The 16,130-nt window shown below is 40.4% G+C and overlaps 1 protein-coding gene and 1 long non-coding RNA gene across 3 annotated transcripts; both read right to left on the reverse strand.

Annotated features, from left to right (window-relative positions):
* Nucleotides 1-761: 761 nt before the first annotated feature.
* LOC131345686 (probable serine/threonine-protein kinase MARK-A) lies at nucleotides 762-7,313 on the reverse strand. Of its 2 annotated transcripts, none has more exons than XM_058378688.1 (16): nucleotides 7,198-7,313; nucleotides 5,919-6,033; nucleotides 5,734-5,812; nucleotides 5,500-5,638; nucleotides 4,940-5,002; nucleotides 4,734-4,848; nucleotides 4,368-4,464; nucleotides 3,874-3,976; nucleotides 3,647-3,787; nucleotides 3,390-3,555; nucleotides 3,099-3,193; nucleotides 2,717-2,767; nucleotides 2,025-2,403; nucleotides 1,761-1,937; nucleotides 1,558-1,671; nucleotides 762-1,021 (listed from the first exon to the last, which is right to left on the reverse strand). In XM_058378688.1, exons 2-16 carry the CDS (start codon nucleotides 6,007-6,009, stop codon nucleotides 774-776), a joined length of 2,058 nt encoding a protein of 685 aa, XP_058234671.1. In that variant the 5' UTR covers nucleotides 6,010-6,033; nucleotides 7,198-7,313; the 3' UTR covers nucleotides 762-773. The 2 variants fall into 2 exon arrangements, with proteins under 2 accessions (XP_058234671.1, XP_058234672.1); XM_058378689.1 differs by having other exon boundaries at nucleotides 888-1,391.
* Nucleotides 7,314-12,644: 5,331 nt separating this feature from the next.
* LOC131346113 (uncharacterized) lies at nucleotides 12,645-15,858 on the reverse strand. Its single transcript, XR_009203572.1, has 3 exons — nucleotides 15,448-15,858; nucleotides 15,166-15,258; nucleotides 12,645-15,060 (listed from the first exon to the last, which is right to left on the reverse strand). It is a non-coding gene; the product is annotated as an uncharacterized LOC131346113 (long non-coding RNA).
* Between the last annotated feature and the right edge of the window lie 272 nt (nucleotides 15,859-16,130).

The following is a 16,130-nucleotide window of genomic DNA, read 5'->3' on the forward strand; positions in this document are numbered from 1 at the left end:
TATGAGCCACAAATCTGATTAAAAGAATTTAGTATATGAGAGGAAGTACACCATAAAGATTGTTTCCTAACTATAATAAACCCAAAGAAGAAGAAGGAGTCTGTATTCAATGGTCCTGCAGCTCCTGGGGAATTCTCAAGAGTTTGTTCACAACATTATTTTTAGTATTTTATTTTTTATTTTTTAGCTCGTCTCTTGGATAAAAACAAAAAAAATCTAAATGTTGTATAGTCTCTCGGTTCTCTGGAAAATCTAATAAATGTGCAAAGGTCATGGTTATTTGTTTATTTGTTAGAATTTAAGCATAAAAACCAGCGTAAGTGCTTGTCTATGACTAGTGTAGACCTGGCTTTGGTCATTTAGCTCTTCCACACGTCACACAGTGTTTGTAGAGTAAGAAATTGTGGATTTTCTTTTGTTTGTCTGCCGTGGAATAATTAAACTTTCTTCTTGTTTCTGTGTGTGTGTGCGTGCAGACTAGTTCAGACTAATTTCATCTTTTTCCACAACAATGTTAATAAATAAATAAAACCAAAAAGAATTCTCCTTCCTTACACATTGTTTAATCAGTTTCTACACCATGTGACTTGCTGAGTTTCAGCCTCTTTCATCTCAATACTCCATAATCCCATTATGTTTAATTAAATATTTCAGTGTTCAATAAAGGATTGTGTGTGATTAGATAAAAATAAAGGAAGGATAAATGAAATGTAAAAACATTCCTGTTTATGTATTTCAATAACTGCACAGTTTGAGTTTTAACTTTTTTTTTATTAATTGTTTTTCAATATTGTTAATGATGTAAACAGAGACACGCCTCTGTTCATGCCAGACTCCGCCCGCTGCAGGCGTAACTGTACGACTGTCCGAGTAGCGTTTAAGAATGTAGTGACGTCTGAGGTCAGAATCCTGTAGAAGCGCGATCCTTTTATATCTGTCCACCTGAGATGATGCCAAAGACACCAGCAGCAAACATCTGTTTCTCCATCACAGCTGCAGGAGGGAGGTGTATTCGCAGGTCCTGAAAAAACACACAAAAACACAAGAGCAGCAAAAATCTGCCACAGCATGACCTTGTGCTTCAACAGTGGAGCACTCAGGCCTTGTGCTGATGACAGCGAGGCATTCTGGGATCTTTCTAAGTGTGAAGTGGGCAGAACAACAGCTTCCATTAAAGAATCAGCTGGAGTACACCGACGCTACAGGAGGAGACTAACATAAGAAGGTCTGACAGAGTCGGTCACTGGGAGTGTGTAGGGAGGGGCAGGGGCGTTTTTCATTTTCTAAGAAGTTACTTCATTTTTCTAGTTCTTTTTTCTTTCTTTCTTTCTGTCTGTCTGTCTTTCTGTCTGTCTGTCTGTTGTTACCAGATCCTAGTCAGCAGGAGGGGTCTGTAAAATAATCAATAGAGTTTGATGTTAAAATAATATAATTTCCACACATCAGCAGAGTGATCTCTATTCCAGAACTGGTTATTGATCCAGTACAATCCCTGTAGTCTAGACTATTACAGCATCTCTTAGCTCAGTGTCATTAAGTCTATTCTAACTGTCTCACCTTGGACTGAGTCCTGACTTTCCTTCTTAAACCACTTGTGGGCCTGGATTTCACTGAAACCTGGCCGAGAAGAAGGGTCCTGTTCCAGGCAGAGGCGAATCAGATCGCAGCACTCTGTGTGATCAGACGTAAGATTCAGACAGAAATTCAAACTTCATACAGTAAAATGAATCATGACAAGTGACGCTTGTGCATTTTCTCACCCTCAGACACACCAGAATGGAAGCACAGTCGTCCATCAGTAAGCTCTTCATCGCTCATGAAGGGCAATTCTCCATGGACCAGTTCATAAAGGACTATACCCAGACTCCAGACAGTAGCAGGAACGCCGAAATACTCTCTTTGGAGAACCCACTCAGGAGGATAGTAACCATCAGTGCCTGAGTGAACAATAAGAGAAAGAGCAGAAACCATCACCAAAAAGCTTCTCCAGTTTGACTCTATCTGCATCTCTCTAGTGAACTGACCTGCATACTCCCTGTAGGGCTCATATATCAACAAATCCCCACAGCCAAAGTCGATCAGTTTCACCAAAAGCGTGTCAGGATTGATCAGAATATTGTTAGGCTTGATGTCACGGTGAAGAACTCCACGTAAACAGCAGTGATGAGCAGCCTGAACCACCTGCCTCATGACCTCTCGAGCCACCGATTCAGACAGTCGACGGTTGTTAAGCTTACAGAACCGATAGAGGTCCATGCAGGGGACGGGGCGCTCCAGCACCAAGATGTAGATATCAGACGTCTCGAACCATTCCAGCAGCTCCACCATGTTCTCACAAGAAGGAGGCTTGGACACCATCTTCATTAACGCCACCTCTAGAGGGAGCTTGAGCGTCTCTCCGGGCTAAAATCACACACACACACGGGTTAGCATGGAGGGAGGAAGATGTCTGAACTGTGGTAAGCAGAGAGGGTAGAGTAGAGATGGTTTGGAGTGGCACTGACTCTAAACTCTAGCAGTCTTCTTCTGATATCTATTATGAATGAAAGGTAATAAAATCTGAATCTGAGACGTGATTGAGAGCTGAGTTCTTTGTGAGGACGTTAGCAGAAACCAGTAGATGGACACATCACTTTTTTGAAGATCTGTTTTATAATCTGATTGTCATTTACACCTTATTGTTTCTCTGCAGAATCTCAGAAGAAAGTTTACTTACGATGGCGATGAATATATCATGGGGATCTTTGGTCATCACTTTGATGGCCACCTGTTCACATGGACACAACAGAATGAATCAGTTCTACAAGCCATTATTATAATAATGAAGATAATTAGTCTATTTACACACACGCTACATTTTAGAGTTCCTAAAACACTTCCTGTATAAAGAGGTCATGTGACACAGCGTTTCCTCATTTCTAAGAGACTAGAATGATTCACAGCTAAAATGTTCAGACAGAAGGAAAAGTTTCAGAGCTACATGTGTATTCTACATCCCTGATATGTGTTAAACTACAAAATCTCCCTCAGTTAGTATTTAAGTCCTGTAAACTAGTTTTTGGTGTTTGTGTTTTTTACAGTAATAACAGCTTTATTACCGGTTGTTCATCTGCCTTACGGACTCCAGCGAAGACTGAGCCGAAGCCTCCTGTCCCCAGCAGCTCTCCCACAGTGTACCGTGAATTAAACTCACCTGTCACACACACACACACAGTATTTCAGTTAGTACTCTGTCCTGTCTCTATGTTGGTCTGAATGTGAACATCTGGAGTAAATATAAGAGTCTGAATAGAAAATGATACGGATCTTTCACTAGCTACTCTGCAGTGTAGACACCTTGTTTAGTGATTTAGAAATGTTAACAATAGTTTGTCAGGATTGTAACGTACTGTGAACTGAAGGGTCGAACTCCAGATGTTCCTCAGAATCAGAGCTGGTGCAATTTGGTTTATCAGGAGAGCTACGAATTTCTGCTTTGTCTTTCAGCAGCTGGCGAAGTTTCATCAGCCACTCGGGTTCTTCTGCTTTCTTCCTTTGAAGCAGCTTCTTAGAGAGCTAACAGGAAACACAGGAAAGGAAAGTGTTGATGAAGACTTTACATTTCAGACCTGAGAGCTATTTCACAAACACAGATCATCTCATTTACCGATATTAGCCATTCCAGCACAATGCTCTGGATGTGCTTAGGGAATCTGAGGACCGTTGTAGCGATGACCTCACAGTACTCCAGCGCCATAGCATCAAGTCCAACCTCGGCTAGCTCATAGGCATGAATACACTTGTATTCCTAAGAAACATAAAGAAATATTCCTGGTCAGTACGACGGTTCCTGGTTTGATTTGCAGTGAAACAGAGTAGAAGAGAAATTCGGACCTGGAAGTGCTTCTGGCCGAACCCTGAGCTCAGAGACAGCAGGTACTCGTAGACCTCAGTTCTCTCGATCGCCTCCCTTGTGGCTGATTTCTTTTCTGGCAAACTGGTGTAAAGAGAAATATGTATCAAATAAAGAAACACACACACACACACACACACACACATACAAACACACACACACACGAACAAACAAACAAACACACACACACAAAAACACACAAACAAACACACACACGAACAAACAAACACACACACACACAAACACACAAAAAAACACACAAACAAACACACACACACAAACATGCACACACAAACAAACACACACACACACAAACAAACACGCACACAAACACAGAGACTCATGTGACTCATGAATTATTGGCTGTTTTAAAGACAATAAACAATGAAACTCATCCCGGAATGGCAGCTGAACCTGTATAAGCTTTAACTCTCTCTCTATTTCACACACACACACACACACACACACCAAATACCTGTTACATCCAATCAGTTTAAATCGTGGCTGTGATCCCAGATCCACTTGCGCCACCACGTAGCAGATGTGTGCTGCAAAGGTCCATCCTCTGGAGGCTGAAGATGAGAAACCAAACAAGCATGTGAGGATCGACTTCCATAAACCAGTCCAGAGTTCATAACACCCACCGTCCACTTTATTAGGAACACCTGCACGTTCATGCACTCCTCCAATCAGCCAATGATGTTGAAACACTGAAAACATTGCCATGGTTACAGTCACTGAGCTCACTGACATTTTCCTCCATGCTGTTTGATGTGTTCCTAATAAAATGACCGGCAAGAGCAGCATTCACGTTAAATGTTCCAGTGCAGCGTATCCTTACCAAACCTGTCTCCCATATTTATAATGTCTTTTCTGTGTCGATCATCTGGAGTAGCGGAGCATAAAAACCGCGCCAGACGAAGACACCAGTTCTCCTGGTTCTCCACATGTTGCAGCTGGAGCAGAAAGGCTCAGGTTAGTCCACATGATTCTGACCAACACAATACACACAGTACAGACAGAAGGCAGTGACGCTGATACACTCACCTTTCTCCTCAGAAGGCTGTAGCCCTTGAAGAGCAGCGCGCCGATTTCAGCCATCATTACTCTCTGGAAAAGAAACATCTCTTTAACTTCACATCTCAGTGAACACCGGTTTATTCACTCAGCCACTTTTTATCATTTTTATCAGAAATATTCTTTTTTTAATTCTATTTGTTCAAAGTGGGACACTGCTCTCAGCATCAACATTTCTTAAGTATCTGATTAGAGCAGGATTTTAGAGTTTGGAGAAGAGAATTCTATTTAAAGTTGACTACATTTCAGCTCCATCTGCATTTAGCTATGTTCAGCTACATCAGTGTATGTTTCTGATCCCTGCACTGATTTCTTCTCAGGGAGTTTTGGCTGAACAAGTTCTTACAGTTTGTCCAGTTTGACTTTATTAATGTCCCACAACAGAGCAGCGTCTTCAGCAATGTCCGATTTCATCACTCGCGGAATGGAGCAGGAAAAATCCAGAGCTCTCATAATCACCTACCCGAGTTATTTAATGGAGAAGATGCTTTTTTTTTTTTTTTTACAGTGGAATGAAGTCCAGCACTTACTCCATTTTTCTTATGGAAATGTTCCATAATGGTCCAGAAGAAATAGGATTTCTGTTGCTGAGGATCGTCCAGGTGAAGCAAACACTCCTGACATTTCTGCTGGATAAACTTCATCAGCTCGTCCTTCTGCATATTAGCCCTGTAACACACACACACTGTAACCTCCTGATGATCTGCTTCAGAACATCTGCTTGCTGAAAGCCTGCACATGTGAGAGGAGAAAGAGCGTCTCACCTCATCAGAGGACCAGGAAATGCATAAATCTCTCCATGAGACAAGTATTTCTCTTCACGCTGCAGGACGTCGTCGTCCCCTGGAGTCAAAGAGAGGGAGAAGAGAGGAAGAAATGTTGTGATCATGCTGGAAGGAGCTAAAAGGACAGTGAGGTTGTGGAGCTCTGGATGTTCAGTGTGTTCTACCTTTACTGCATGAATGATATTCTTTTTTTTCTTCTTCTTCAGGATGAGGCACAAAAGCCTCAGTGCAGTTTCTCATCACTAGCGTCGCCATCACCTTCACTGTACTTCTGCAAATCTACACAACAACAGGAGCACTTTATAGAGCAGGGCTCTCCAACCTGATTTCCTCTGAGAGCTACTTTAACAAAGTGAAGGTGGTGAAGAGCTACTCCTTTCATATCATTAGGAACATTTATTTACACAGCTTATTGCCTTTAACCGAACCAGCTGAATGAACCATTTTTGTGTGAACTATAAAAAAGTCAATATTGAACATCATATTTTGCCATAAATCCTTTTAAATGGACATAAGCAGCATGTTAACTGTGGAGTCGAGGTAACTGATCTAACACAACGGGTTTGATGACTAGACTTATCACTTATTATTGTCAGATTTCCTTCATTCACATGGATTCTGTTATTTATCAGCACATTGTTCCTGACAGTCCCATGACACACACCCTGATGTCCTCAGAAAGACTGAAAAAACCTCTTTTCATAAAAAAAGGGAAGACTTTGATATTGAAGGTGATATTAATGTTGGAAACAGAAACCTGACACTGTACTGGACTTTATGGGATTAAATAATAGTATTTTTATGGCATTCATACGCATGTGCAATGTGACATATTAAAGAGTATTTACTCTGAAACACCAGCTGCACTAATAAGAAACGTCTACAGCACACTGGTCCTTCATCGTCCTGCAGCAGGACAGATTCATTGACCGCTTTCACTTTGGCAGCATCGTAGCTTTATTCCTAACACTGTCCAGCAGCTTCAGCGTTAAAAGGATCTGCGATGTGTTTTCTTTATCCTTTATCCAAACTACTTCGGTTTCTGCTCATAGATTTAAGTTTAGATTGAGTTCATTTGATCTGATCAATTTTCTACATATTCTATGAAGCTTTACTACTCAGACGTGCTGGAGACCCAGTTATAGAGTCAGGGCTATTTCCGTGCCATTCGAAGTTATTCACTTTTCCTTTGCAGAAATGTGAGAAAGTCTCAGCTTTTCCAAACTGGGGAAAGTGCCGTTACACCGCAGACACACCGCATTTGACTCATAACAGTAAATCATGGAGGAGGAACATAAACAGATGTTATTGCGAGTTTTAGAACGATGGCTGGACAACAGTTTTTTTCCTTCACTGATCCCCATCCGATACCGTGTTCATTTAGATCATTAAATTAGACTTTTACACACCAGTCAGTTTGAAAACACAAGAAATCTCTCTTACCTCAGTCTGAAAGTGTGAATCGTCCAGTTTCTAAAGTAGAAAAGGGCAAATCTCCAGCGGTCACGTAAGTAAGTGACGTAAGACCGTTCCGATTCTGGTTCTGTCACGTGACCCCGGCAGGTCCGCAGTAAGGTTTGAACACCTGCACTTCTAATGAGGATCCAATACAAACACACGGGGCGGACTTAACCAATAAGCGAGGTAAGCAGCCGCTTAGGGCCCCGGGGAATTAGGGGGGCCCCGACCAATACCAAGAAGCCTATATAAATCATATAGTACTTATAACTTTTCTATCATATATTGTTTGGTCTGTCTATAACCATTAAGATTTTAACGTTATTATTCATTATCTTTTCAAATGCAGGGCCCCCCTCATGAATAGTGGAACTTATTGTACTGCACATGCATGTGATTCCCATACCTGGAATCGCTTAGGGCCCCCAAATCACTAAGTCCGCCCCTGCAAACAGCTCTCCTTCACTCCTGCTCAAGTTTTAGAATCAAATAAAAACCACTTCATTTTGCAGTCATTATTTAAAGAAGGTGAAATGAAACAGTGTTAATATCAGTGTGTCATTAATGTGAGGGTTTTAGTAGTGAAGTGATATTATTTTATTAGAAAAGTCGTAGACTTCCTATAGACTTTAAGATATTTTTCAATAAGGTAATGAATCCAAATTCTTGCCTTCAGGCTGTTGACGGGACCTAATGGTGTGTTGTCAATGATGGCACAAGCATTCACAACAACAAACACACCGCAGTCATACCCATTGTCTTGTTGTGGAGTATTTACCACATCTGAAATTTTGGGATTTTATCATTTTGTTGATACTTTCACTTATATTGTTTGTTGGCGTTTTGATTTTGAATGCAGTGAATTGCTTGGTGTAGTATGCGGCCATATTTTCACTAATGTCTGATTTCAGATGATCTTCAAAGTAGCAAAGGAATGCTTCTGACCATCCTTTTGCGAAGGTATCATAGCGTTTATCAAACTCTTTTGGACAGGAGGAATCAATAAGCTGCTCAACATGGTCTTTTAAGACCTTCACATCATCCCTTTTCCCTCCATGTGTCTTCACCCAGTGCTCCACATCTCGCAAGATGTGGTTGTGACAGAACACTACACTTATATTTGTAAAGTTCTTTTTCAAAGCACCTACAATTCCTTTCTCCCTGTCAACTGTCACTGGTATCTTTTGGTACTTTTTGGAGTCTATTCCCAGCTTTCCCAAAATTTCAGTTAAAAATTTCTCATGATGTTGCATGAATTTACATTCATGCAACATGAAGCCAACAGGATACACTGGATCACTGACTAGTGCAGTGTTTCTCATAGCTAACACCGACACATAAAAATCCCCCATTTGAAATGTTGTGTCGTAGCTAATCGTCTATGGGTGAGCAAACTTCACAGATTCCTCTAAGTTGGAACGTGCCAAATCTACAATGCCTGTCATGCCTGCATAAACAAGAAGGTCTGGGAATGTAGTGATATGCCATATGAAACCAGGTAGTTGGTTCATGCAAACAAAACATTTCATCACGTGAGATTCTTTGGTTGCATCGTTGTGCATATACTGTGTTCTGAACTTGTTTGAGGTTTCGTGGGGTATTTACTGGCATGTGCTTCTCATTACCACTGCAGGTTTTAGATAGAACAGTTTTATATATGTTTGAAGGGGCTTGACCTTGGTCATTGAGACATATGTCTGCGAAAACCTTTTTTGTAGAAGGAATAAACACTCTGTCCATTTTGGCATTTCCATGTTTGCGTGGTACATATACCGTCTCATTACCCAGCTAATGAATCAGATAGAAATTTGCTGCCAAATCTTTGTCCCCATTCATCAAAGAATAAATGCACTTTCTGAATTCTGAGGAGGTCCCTTTTTCACATTCAGCAGTTCTAATGTGATAGTAGCGTTTCAGAACTCTTCCCCCATACTTTCGAATGTTGTGGTAATTTGACCCTTTCTGCTTCCACATCATTTGATCAAATCTGAAGTCCATGTCATCTGGCTTAGAACTCTTATAAAGGAACACATCACCACCCTCTGGATGTATTGGTGGTTTAGTGGAAATGAATTCCTTGTATTTTTTTAACATCATCTAGAATTGCTTCTGCTTCTTTTAGTGTAAACGCTGACTGCTTTTGCATTAAAGACATTTTACCATATTTTACCTGCATCTGTGTGAATATGTACAAAAAAAATTTAATAAACAAATAAAAATAAATAAAAGAGAAAAGACAACTGAATAGAAGGTAATGCAAAAAATATAATATAATACAATATAATATAATATAAAAAGTACAAGTATGTACATTAAGAGTACCCTGAGTGAAAAATGATTTGTAGCCTTAAAAAGGCTTTTTTTATTCCAATATTCTAAAACAACTGAATGAGAGCAAAACCAATACAGCGACTTCAGCAAGAGACTGCACAAATAACAGGTTCTGCTGCTGACACTGTTATATATACCTACAGATGACCGTTACATGCGTTTCAAAAGATTGCACTGTGTGGTGATTGGGCGAAAAAACAAAACAAACATCCGTGATTGGTTGTAGGCAACCATGTGGCCATGTGAAAGCTTTGCTTTCTTATTCTGGGACTCATTTCAGAAAGGAAACCCTGAAATGGGGGAAACTCTGGGTTTTCCGTTTCAGAAACGGAAGTATATTAAACCCGAGTCAGTTGCCACGTAAAGCCTTTTCCATATAACGGTTTTCTATGGGAGCAAAACGCTTAATGCGTGATTAAATGCGTTGGGTTCTTATTCTGGGCTCATATGCTTGTCTGTACATAGTATAGTTTATTAATAATGTGTTCAAGTTTGGTGTGTTTACAAAACTGTTTTAATGCATTAAGCCACGTTAAGCGTTTTAGAATGTCCCAAAATAACACATGTAGCTGTGACAAGAACCCGGCCCGGCCCACCTCACAACCCTCCTGCAGAGGCAGAGCCAGAAGGAAACGGATATTCATTAATAATATTAATCATTTGTGTTTTATTATTTTTTTAAATTTAAATGTTGTGAAAAACTTCATACGACTGTCACAGGTGTGTGTTGCTGTGGATTAAATGAACATGGATATAGAATTATATATTGTTCTAAAGTCCAAATGTTCATGCAGTTCAGTTTGTAATCTGAGATGTGCAAAAGCTGAGGTTGTTGGTGTTCTGTAACAAGTCCAGAAAAAGTCCAGGCTCTAGGTGTTCTCCTGGTTGAGGGCCAGATGACCTGCAGGAAGAAGCTCCTCCTCATTCTCTCTGTGTTCACCTTCAAGGAGCAGAAGCACTTCCCTGACCAAAGCAGAGAGGTCCTTCACTGTCCTTCTGGCCTTGCTGTAGATCATCTCCAGGTCAGGAGCTCAGTGTAGATGGTACACTCAGCTGATAGCACCACCACTACCCAGAGCTGAGGAGGGGAAAACTACAGCACCATCTAGAGAACCAGTGAAAGGTGAGAACCTCAGAGAACCAATAAACCTGGGTTCCAGTACTGCAGAAATCTGCATTAATCTTTCTATCTTTCCTTCATTTCTTCCTGGGCAGCTGTCAGTTTATCATCATTTACTAGAGAACCAAATCTCTGTCCCCACTGCAGCAAAACCATCTACTTCAGTAAGGAACACTGAGAGACTGAGGTTTTATTACAGTTTTATCTGAAGGACACCCTAGTATTTATTTTTTTCCTGAATGAAAACAGTCACATGGAGAAATGACTCCTGATGATGATCATGATAAATATTTATATAAATTACTATAATTATTTAAATGATAACTACACTACATTGAGCACACTAAATAAAATCTGAGATATTGTAATCTCAACTGAGACTGGGGGAGAGAACTCAAGTGCAGAACCAACTAAAACCTGATGTGGACAAGATGCTGACCAGGGGATAGGGCCTAGAGACGTGGGGTGGGACCACAGGAAGGAATCTGATGGAGGAACAAACCCCTAAAGAGGAGGAAGAATACAAAGGGTCACACCACACTGGACCTGAACCTGGGGCCGGAGCAGAGAGAGACCAACAAGAAGCCCAGTGAGATATTAAACTAGCAGTAACAAACCTGGGAGTGGCCCTAGTCTGAAGATCGAGAAGAGTAATCAAAAACAAAAGGTCAGAAAGGACACACTTTGGAGAAAAATAAATAAACCCAAGGATTTTTAAAGGAAATACCAGGAGAAACCCCAAGAGACAAGCACCAAGAGGTTTGTTCTGAAGAGGAAAGGAAGAACAGAAACCTGAGAGATAAATCCAAGTGGTGTTGTTTTTTTTTTTTTTTTTTTTTTAAATTACCAGCTGAGTCTCAGTACAGCACTCGAACCCAAGACTGAGTGTTTGAGCTGTAAGCAGCCTTTAACAGGTCAGTCCCAGGTGGAGCAGGTTAGCACTAATTAGTTCAGTGTCAGCTCTCTGTCTCCCTCTGGTGGTGCTTAAGAGTCATTGCATACTTTTCCTTACACATGATCCTGTTACTGATGTGTGAACAGTTAGCTGATGGCTGCCATTTCAGCTGGTTAGCTTGTGTATTAGTATAGCATAATGAAGCACAAATGCAGCTTTTCCCCCTGGGATTAATAAAGTTCTTTGAATCTTGAATCTTAATAACACTGAAGCTGATCAGCTGTTGGTTTGCAGTCAGATGGGAAATGACCCACAGCTACTACTGATATAGTGTGGTCCGAGGGGAACATCCACAGGGAACATCCAGGCAGAAGGCTGCTGCGGTCAGTGATGAGGTAGCTGACATGACATCTAGAGAAGATAGCTCAGAATATTCCTTCAGTTATTTCTGAAATGTCACATCTTCAGTGCTTTCCAGTGGACACTGATTGGGACGTGGTATTAGAGAAAGCTGAGGTACGAGTCTCTGTCTCACTGAAGTGAAGCAGGTCAGAACTACACTTTAAAACAGAAATGTGAAATAAAACTGAAAGCACATTGTCCATTCTCCACCTCCAGTCTATTCTCCTTCATCTGTTTCCTACAGAATATGAGAACACTGATTGCGGCTCTTCTGATCATCTAGATTTAAGTTTTTCTGGTGAATGACACAGACCCTAATCCTAACCTGAACCCACGAACATGCAGTGGTTTTGTTTAAATTGTGAATGAACATGATCCAGTCTCCATCATGTAGGACTGGCATTCACTTGTCCAGATTGAAGTGTTTATTAAATTGAATTGTTGAATGTTTTCCATTCAGTAACTTTCACTGTTCAGCCCACAGTCAATACTGCAGCACCTGAGAGACAGGAAGTGATCATGTTACTGAGACAGAACTGTTACTGCTTCAGAAAGATTTCTAATCAAACACACAAATAACACCAGAAATGTGTTTGGTCTTTAAAACGTTTCCTTTATTTTGTAATATATATAGTGTACATTAAAATATCAAAATATAAACTGTATTAAATGTCAGGTGTACATACAGAACATGGACAAAAAGCTTTTCATGACAGGAGCTAAATATGTTCAATAATCAAAACTACATGCAGTGAGACCTTACATTACAATTCAACAGAAAGGGAGAGAGAGAGAGATAAAGTGAGAGAGAGACCATAATACTAGAGTTTTTATATAACACTAGACACTGTTGCCCCCATCTGATTAAAAAAGGTCAGAGATAAAACACCTGCACCATGGTACAATAGTCATACTCACGCCTCGAGCGAAAGTGGAGAAAAACTAGATTTTTAGAATTGCATATAAAGACAGTTTGTCCAGCTATAGACAGGCTCTAAAAGCTGCTAGGGCTGAGCATCTGAGCAAACTGATAGCAATAAACCAGAACAATCCCAGATTCTTATTTAGTACAGTGGCTAGACTAACAAAACCTCAGATATCTGGAGAGAGAGTTTCATCACAGTTTAGTAGTGAGGACTTTATGAATTTCTTCACTGAAAAAACTGATAGTATCAGGAACAAAATAATGGATGTTCAGCATGACAGCATCCCGTGATCCAGTCCAGCCTAAAGCGCCACATCTAGAGCTACAATGCTGCAATCAACATCGTGCTTGTTAGATCCAATTCCAACTAGATTACTAAAAGAAGTGATACATACATCTGGAGAGCCGCTTCTAAACATTATTAATTCCTCTCTATATTTAGATAACGTCCCTAAACCTCCCAAGTTGCCAGTCATTAAGCCTCTTCTTGAAAAAACCTAAATTAGACCCTAATGAAATAACAAATTACAGACCGGTTTCAATCCTTCGGTGTATATCGAAAATATTAGAAAAGGTGGTGTGAGCTCAAGTATGCTCCTTCTTACAGGAAAACAATATCTTTAAAGAATTTCAGTCAGGTTTCAGGCCCCATCATAGTACAGAAACTGTGCTAGTTAAAATCACAAATGACTTGTTTTTAGCTTCGGACCAAGGCTGCATCTCAGTATTAGTCTTACTTGATCTTAGTCCGGCATTCAACACTACAGATCATAATATTCTTGTAGATCGTTTACAAAGTCACACAGGTATTCATGGACAGCCATTAAAATGGTTTAGATCCTACCTGTCTGATCGATACCATTTTGTAGATTTAAATGGAGAACTGTCCAGTGTATTGCCAGTGAAATACAGGTTCACACAAGGGTCAGTTTTAGGACCTCTTCTTCTTTTGGTTTTTCTCTTCAGGGGTCACCACAGCGAATCATCTCTCTCCACCTATCCCTATCTTCCACATCCTCAACACTTGCACCCACTAGCATCATATCCTCATTTATTACATCCAGCTTTAGAACCTCTGCTGTTCTCAATATACATGCTTCCCTTGGGTAACATCAATAGAAAACATGGGATTAGTTTCCATTGTTATGCTGATGATACCCAGTTATATATCTCATCAAAACCAGCTGAAATATCTAAATTGTCTAGATCAGCGGTTCCCAACAGGGGGGTCCCAGCCCACAAGGGGGCCTCAGTGAGCTCTGTGGGGGGTCGCGTCATATTTTGAAAAGTGTTGGACAGTTAGCATTAAGGAGAACAATCATATTGCATTAGCTCATTTTATCCATGATCCCCTGGCTGACCAAAAAATGGACAAATTTGTAATTCGTCCTCCACAAAAACGACAGAGTCCCACTGATTCGCCTACAGCAGCTGATAGTAATGACCCTGGCATACTGGACCCAGATGAGGAAGCTCCCACCAATTTGGGTTGCAATGCTAGCAATACTGGAAACACGAAATGCAGGAAATACCAAGATAGTTACCTGAACTATGGTTTTATTTCATTTTCTCCCTGCCCCAGCCACAGTGCATTATCTGCGCCAAAGTCCTAGCTAACGAATGCATGAGGCCGTCCAAACTAATAAGACAACTCATCCCCAATACCGTGACAAGCCCAGGGCATTTTTTGAGTTGACACACTCCCAAAATGAGATGAGGGAAATCACAGCTACTGACAAGAAACTTTTAAAAATATCCTATACAGTTGCTGATAGTCTTCCTAGCCTTACGGTGTTTCTTCTCACCTTTAGCCACAGAGACCTCAAAAGACAACAATTAAGGCTCAATGAATTCATTTACTTCTACACACACATTCAGACTCATTTAAAAACTGACTCCCTTACGGAGGATCTAAGCTGATGGATTTCTGATTGTCTTCCTGCAAGTTATTTATCAGTTCACAAAAGCAGTCCTAGCTTCTTGAGAAGAAAATTTACCTTCAGTTGGTCCTCCCAGTCTCGTACACAATCCTGGAGAAAAAGAGGTTCACACTCAAGAGCTTAACCTTCACATCTGCAATGAGCTGCAGATTGAATCTTGCAACTTGAAAATAGAATTTTAATCAATGGTCTCCTCATCCCTCTGGTGTTGCTCCTCAGCTTCAGCCAAGGAGACCTGAAAGAAAACAATATTGACTTTATTTACTTCTTGAGATGGCGGGCCTCCAGTCCACACGCTCAAAGCTCGGCATACTCATCCCACTTCAGCACCAAAGTTTACCTTCAGTATCTCCTCCTCATGATTCAGGGTCTTCTTCAGCTTGTCGTTCTTCACTTGGAGGATCCTGGGAGCGTCCTGCTCTCGCTCATGTGCCTAAAACACACACATGGGACAAAAGAGGTTCACACTCAAGTGCTTAATGATCACATCTGCAATGAGCAATAGATAATAATAATAAATAATAAAATACAATATTAATGTGAACTCATCGTGCGGAAAAAACATTAAAGATTCTTCATATTCCTAAATGAGCCTCTTAATGCATGGATTTTTCACACTCACTTTCATTAGATTAGCAAACTCCATGTTCAGGTCAAGGATTACGTATCCCATGCCCTTCACCGTGTCTCTTAGATGCTCCACCTGCTCTGTCAGGTTAAACTTCTCCTGCTCCAGCTGAGCGATGTTCTCCACCTCCTTCTGGTGTTGCTTTCTTGCTAGGGAGACCTGATGGAACAACAATAAGGGCCATAAAGCCCACAATACAATACACAGAATCCTGGGGTGTTTCAGGCTTCTGATGAAATTTTAATGCATTATTTTCCTGATAAAGACTGAAATAAATGAACATCAAGTCTGGATTTCTGTCCTGAGCCTAAAACCAGAATAAAAACTTCATTTCCTCCTCCATAAGTGACAAACTTTCCCATCCAGATATCTAAAATCTTTATATCATAGAAAACCTGATTTGTGTTTTTATTTCCCACAACCAACTGAGAAATTGATAAAAAAAAAAATGCAATAAAACGTTCAACAGTTTTACAAAAATAAAGGCTGGAATGACAAATTATAGCCTAATATTAAGGAAATATTTGATTTTGCAATGTTGTTTAGAAAGCATTTAGAAAAACTAAAAGAGTACAGAAAGCATTTTGGTAGATAAACTAAAATGTAACTTTAATGTACCACTGAGAGGCGGTGCAGAGATTTGGCCTTTATTTAAAAATAGTCTAAAATGTGGTGTC

This window comes from Hemibagrus wyckioides, linkage group LG25, assembly GCF_019097595.1.
Source record: "Hemibagrus wyckioides isolate EC202008001 linkage group LG25, SWU_Hwy_1.0, whole genome shotgun sequence".
In the NCBI taxonomy this organism is placed as follows: Eukaryota; Metazoa; Chordata; class Actinopteri; order Siluriformes; family Bagridae; genus Hemibagrus; species Hemibagrus wyckioides.

Coding starts and splice junctions, on each gene's coding strand:
- LOC131345686 (XM_058378688.1), bottom strand. CDS start 6,009: ATGGCGACGCTAGTGATGAGAAACTGCACTGAGGCTTTTGTGCCTCAT. Junction 5,003..5,499: donor ATTTCCATAAGAAAAATGGA/GTAAGTGCTGGA, acceptor TTTCTTTTCCAG/AGAGTAATGATGGCTGAAAT. Junction 3,194..3,389: donor GTTCGACCCTTCAGTTCACA/GTACGTTACAAT, acceptor TGTGTGTGACAG/GTGAGTTTAATTCACGGTAC.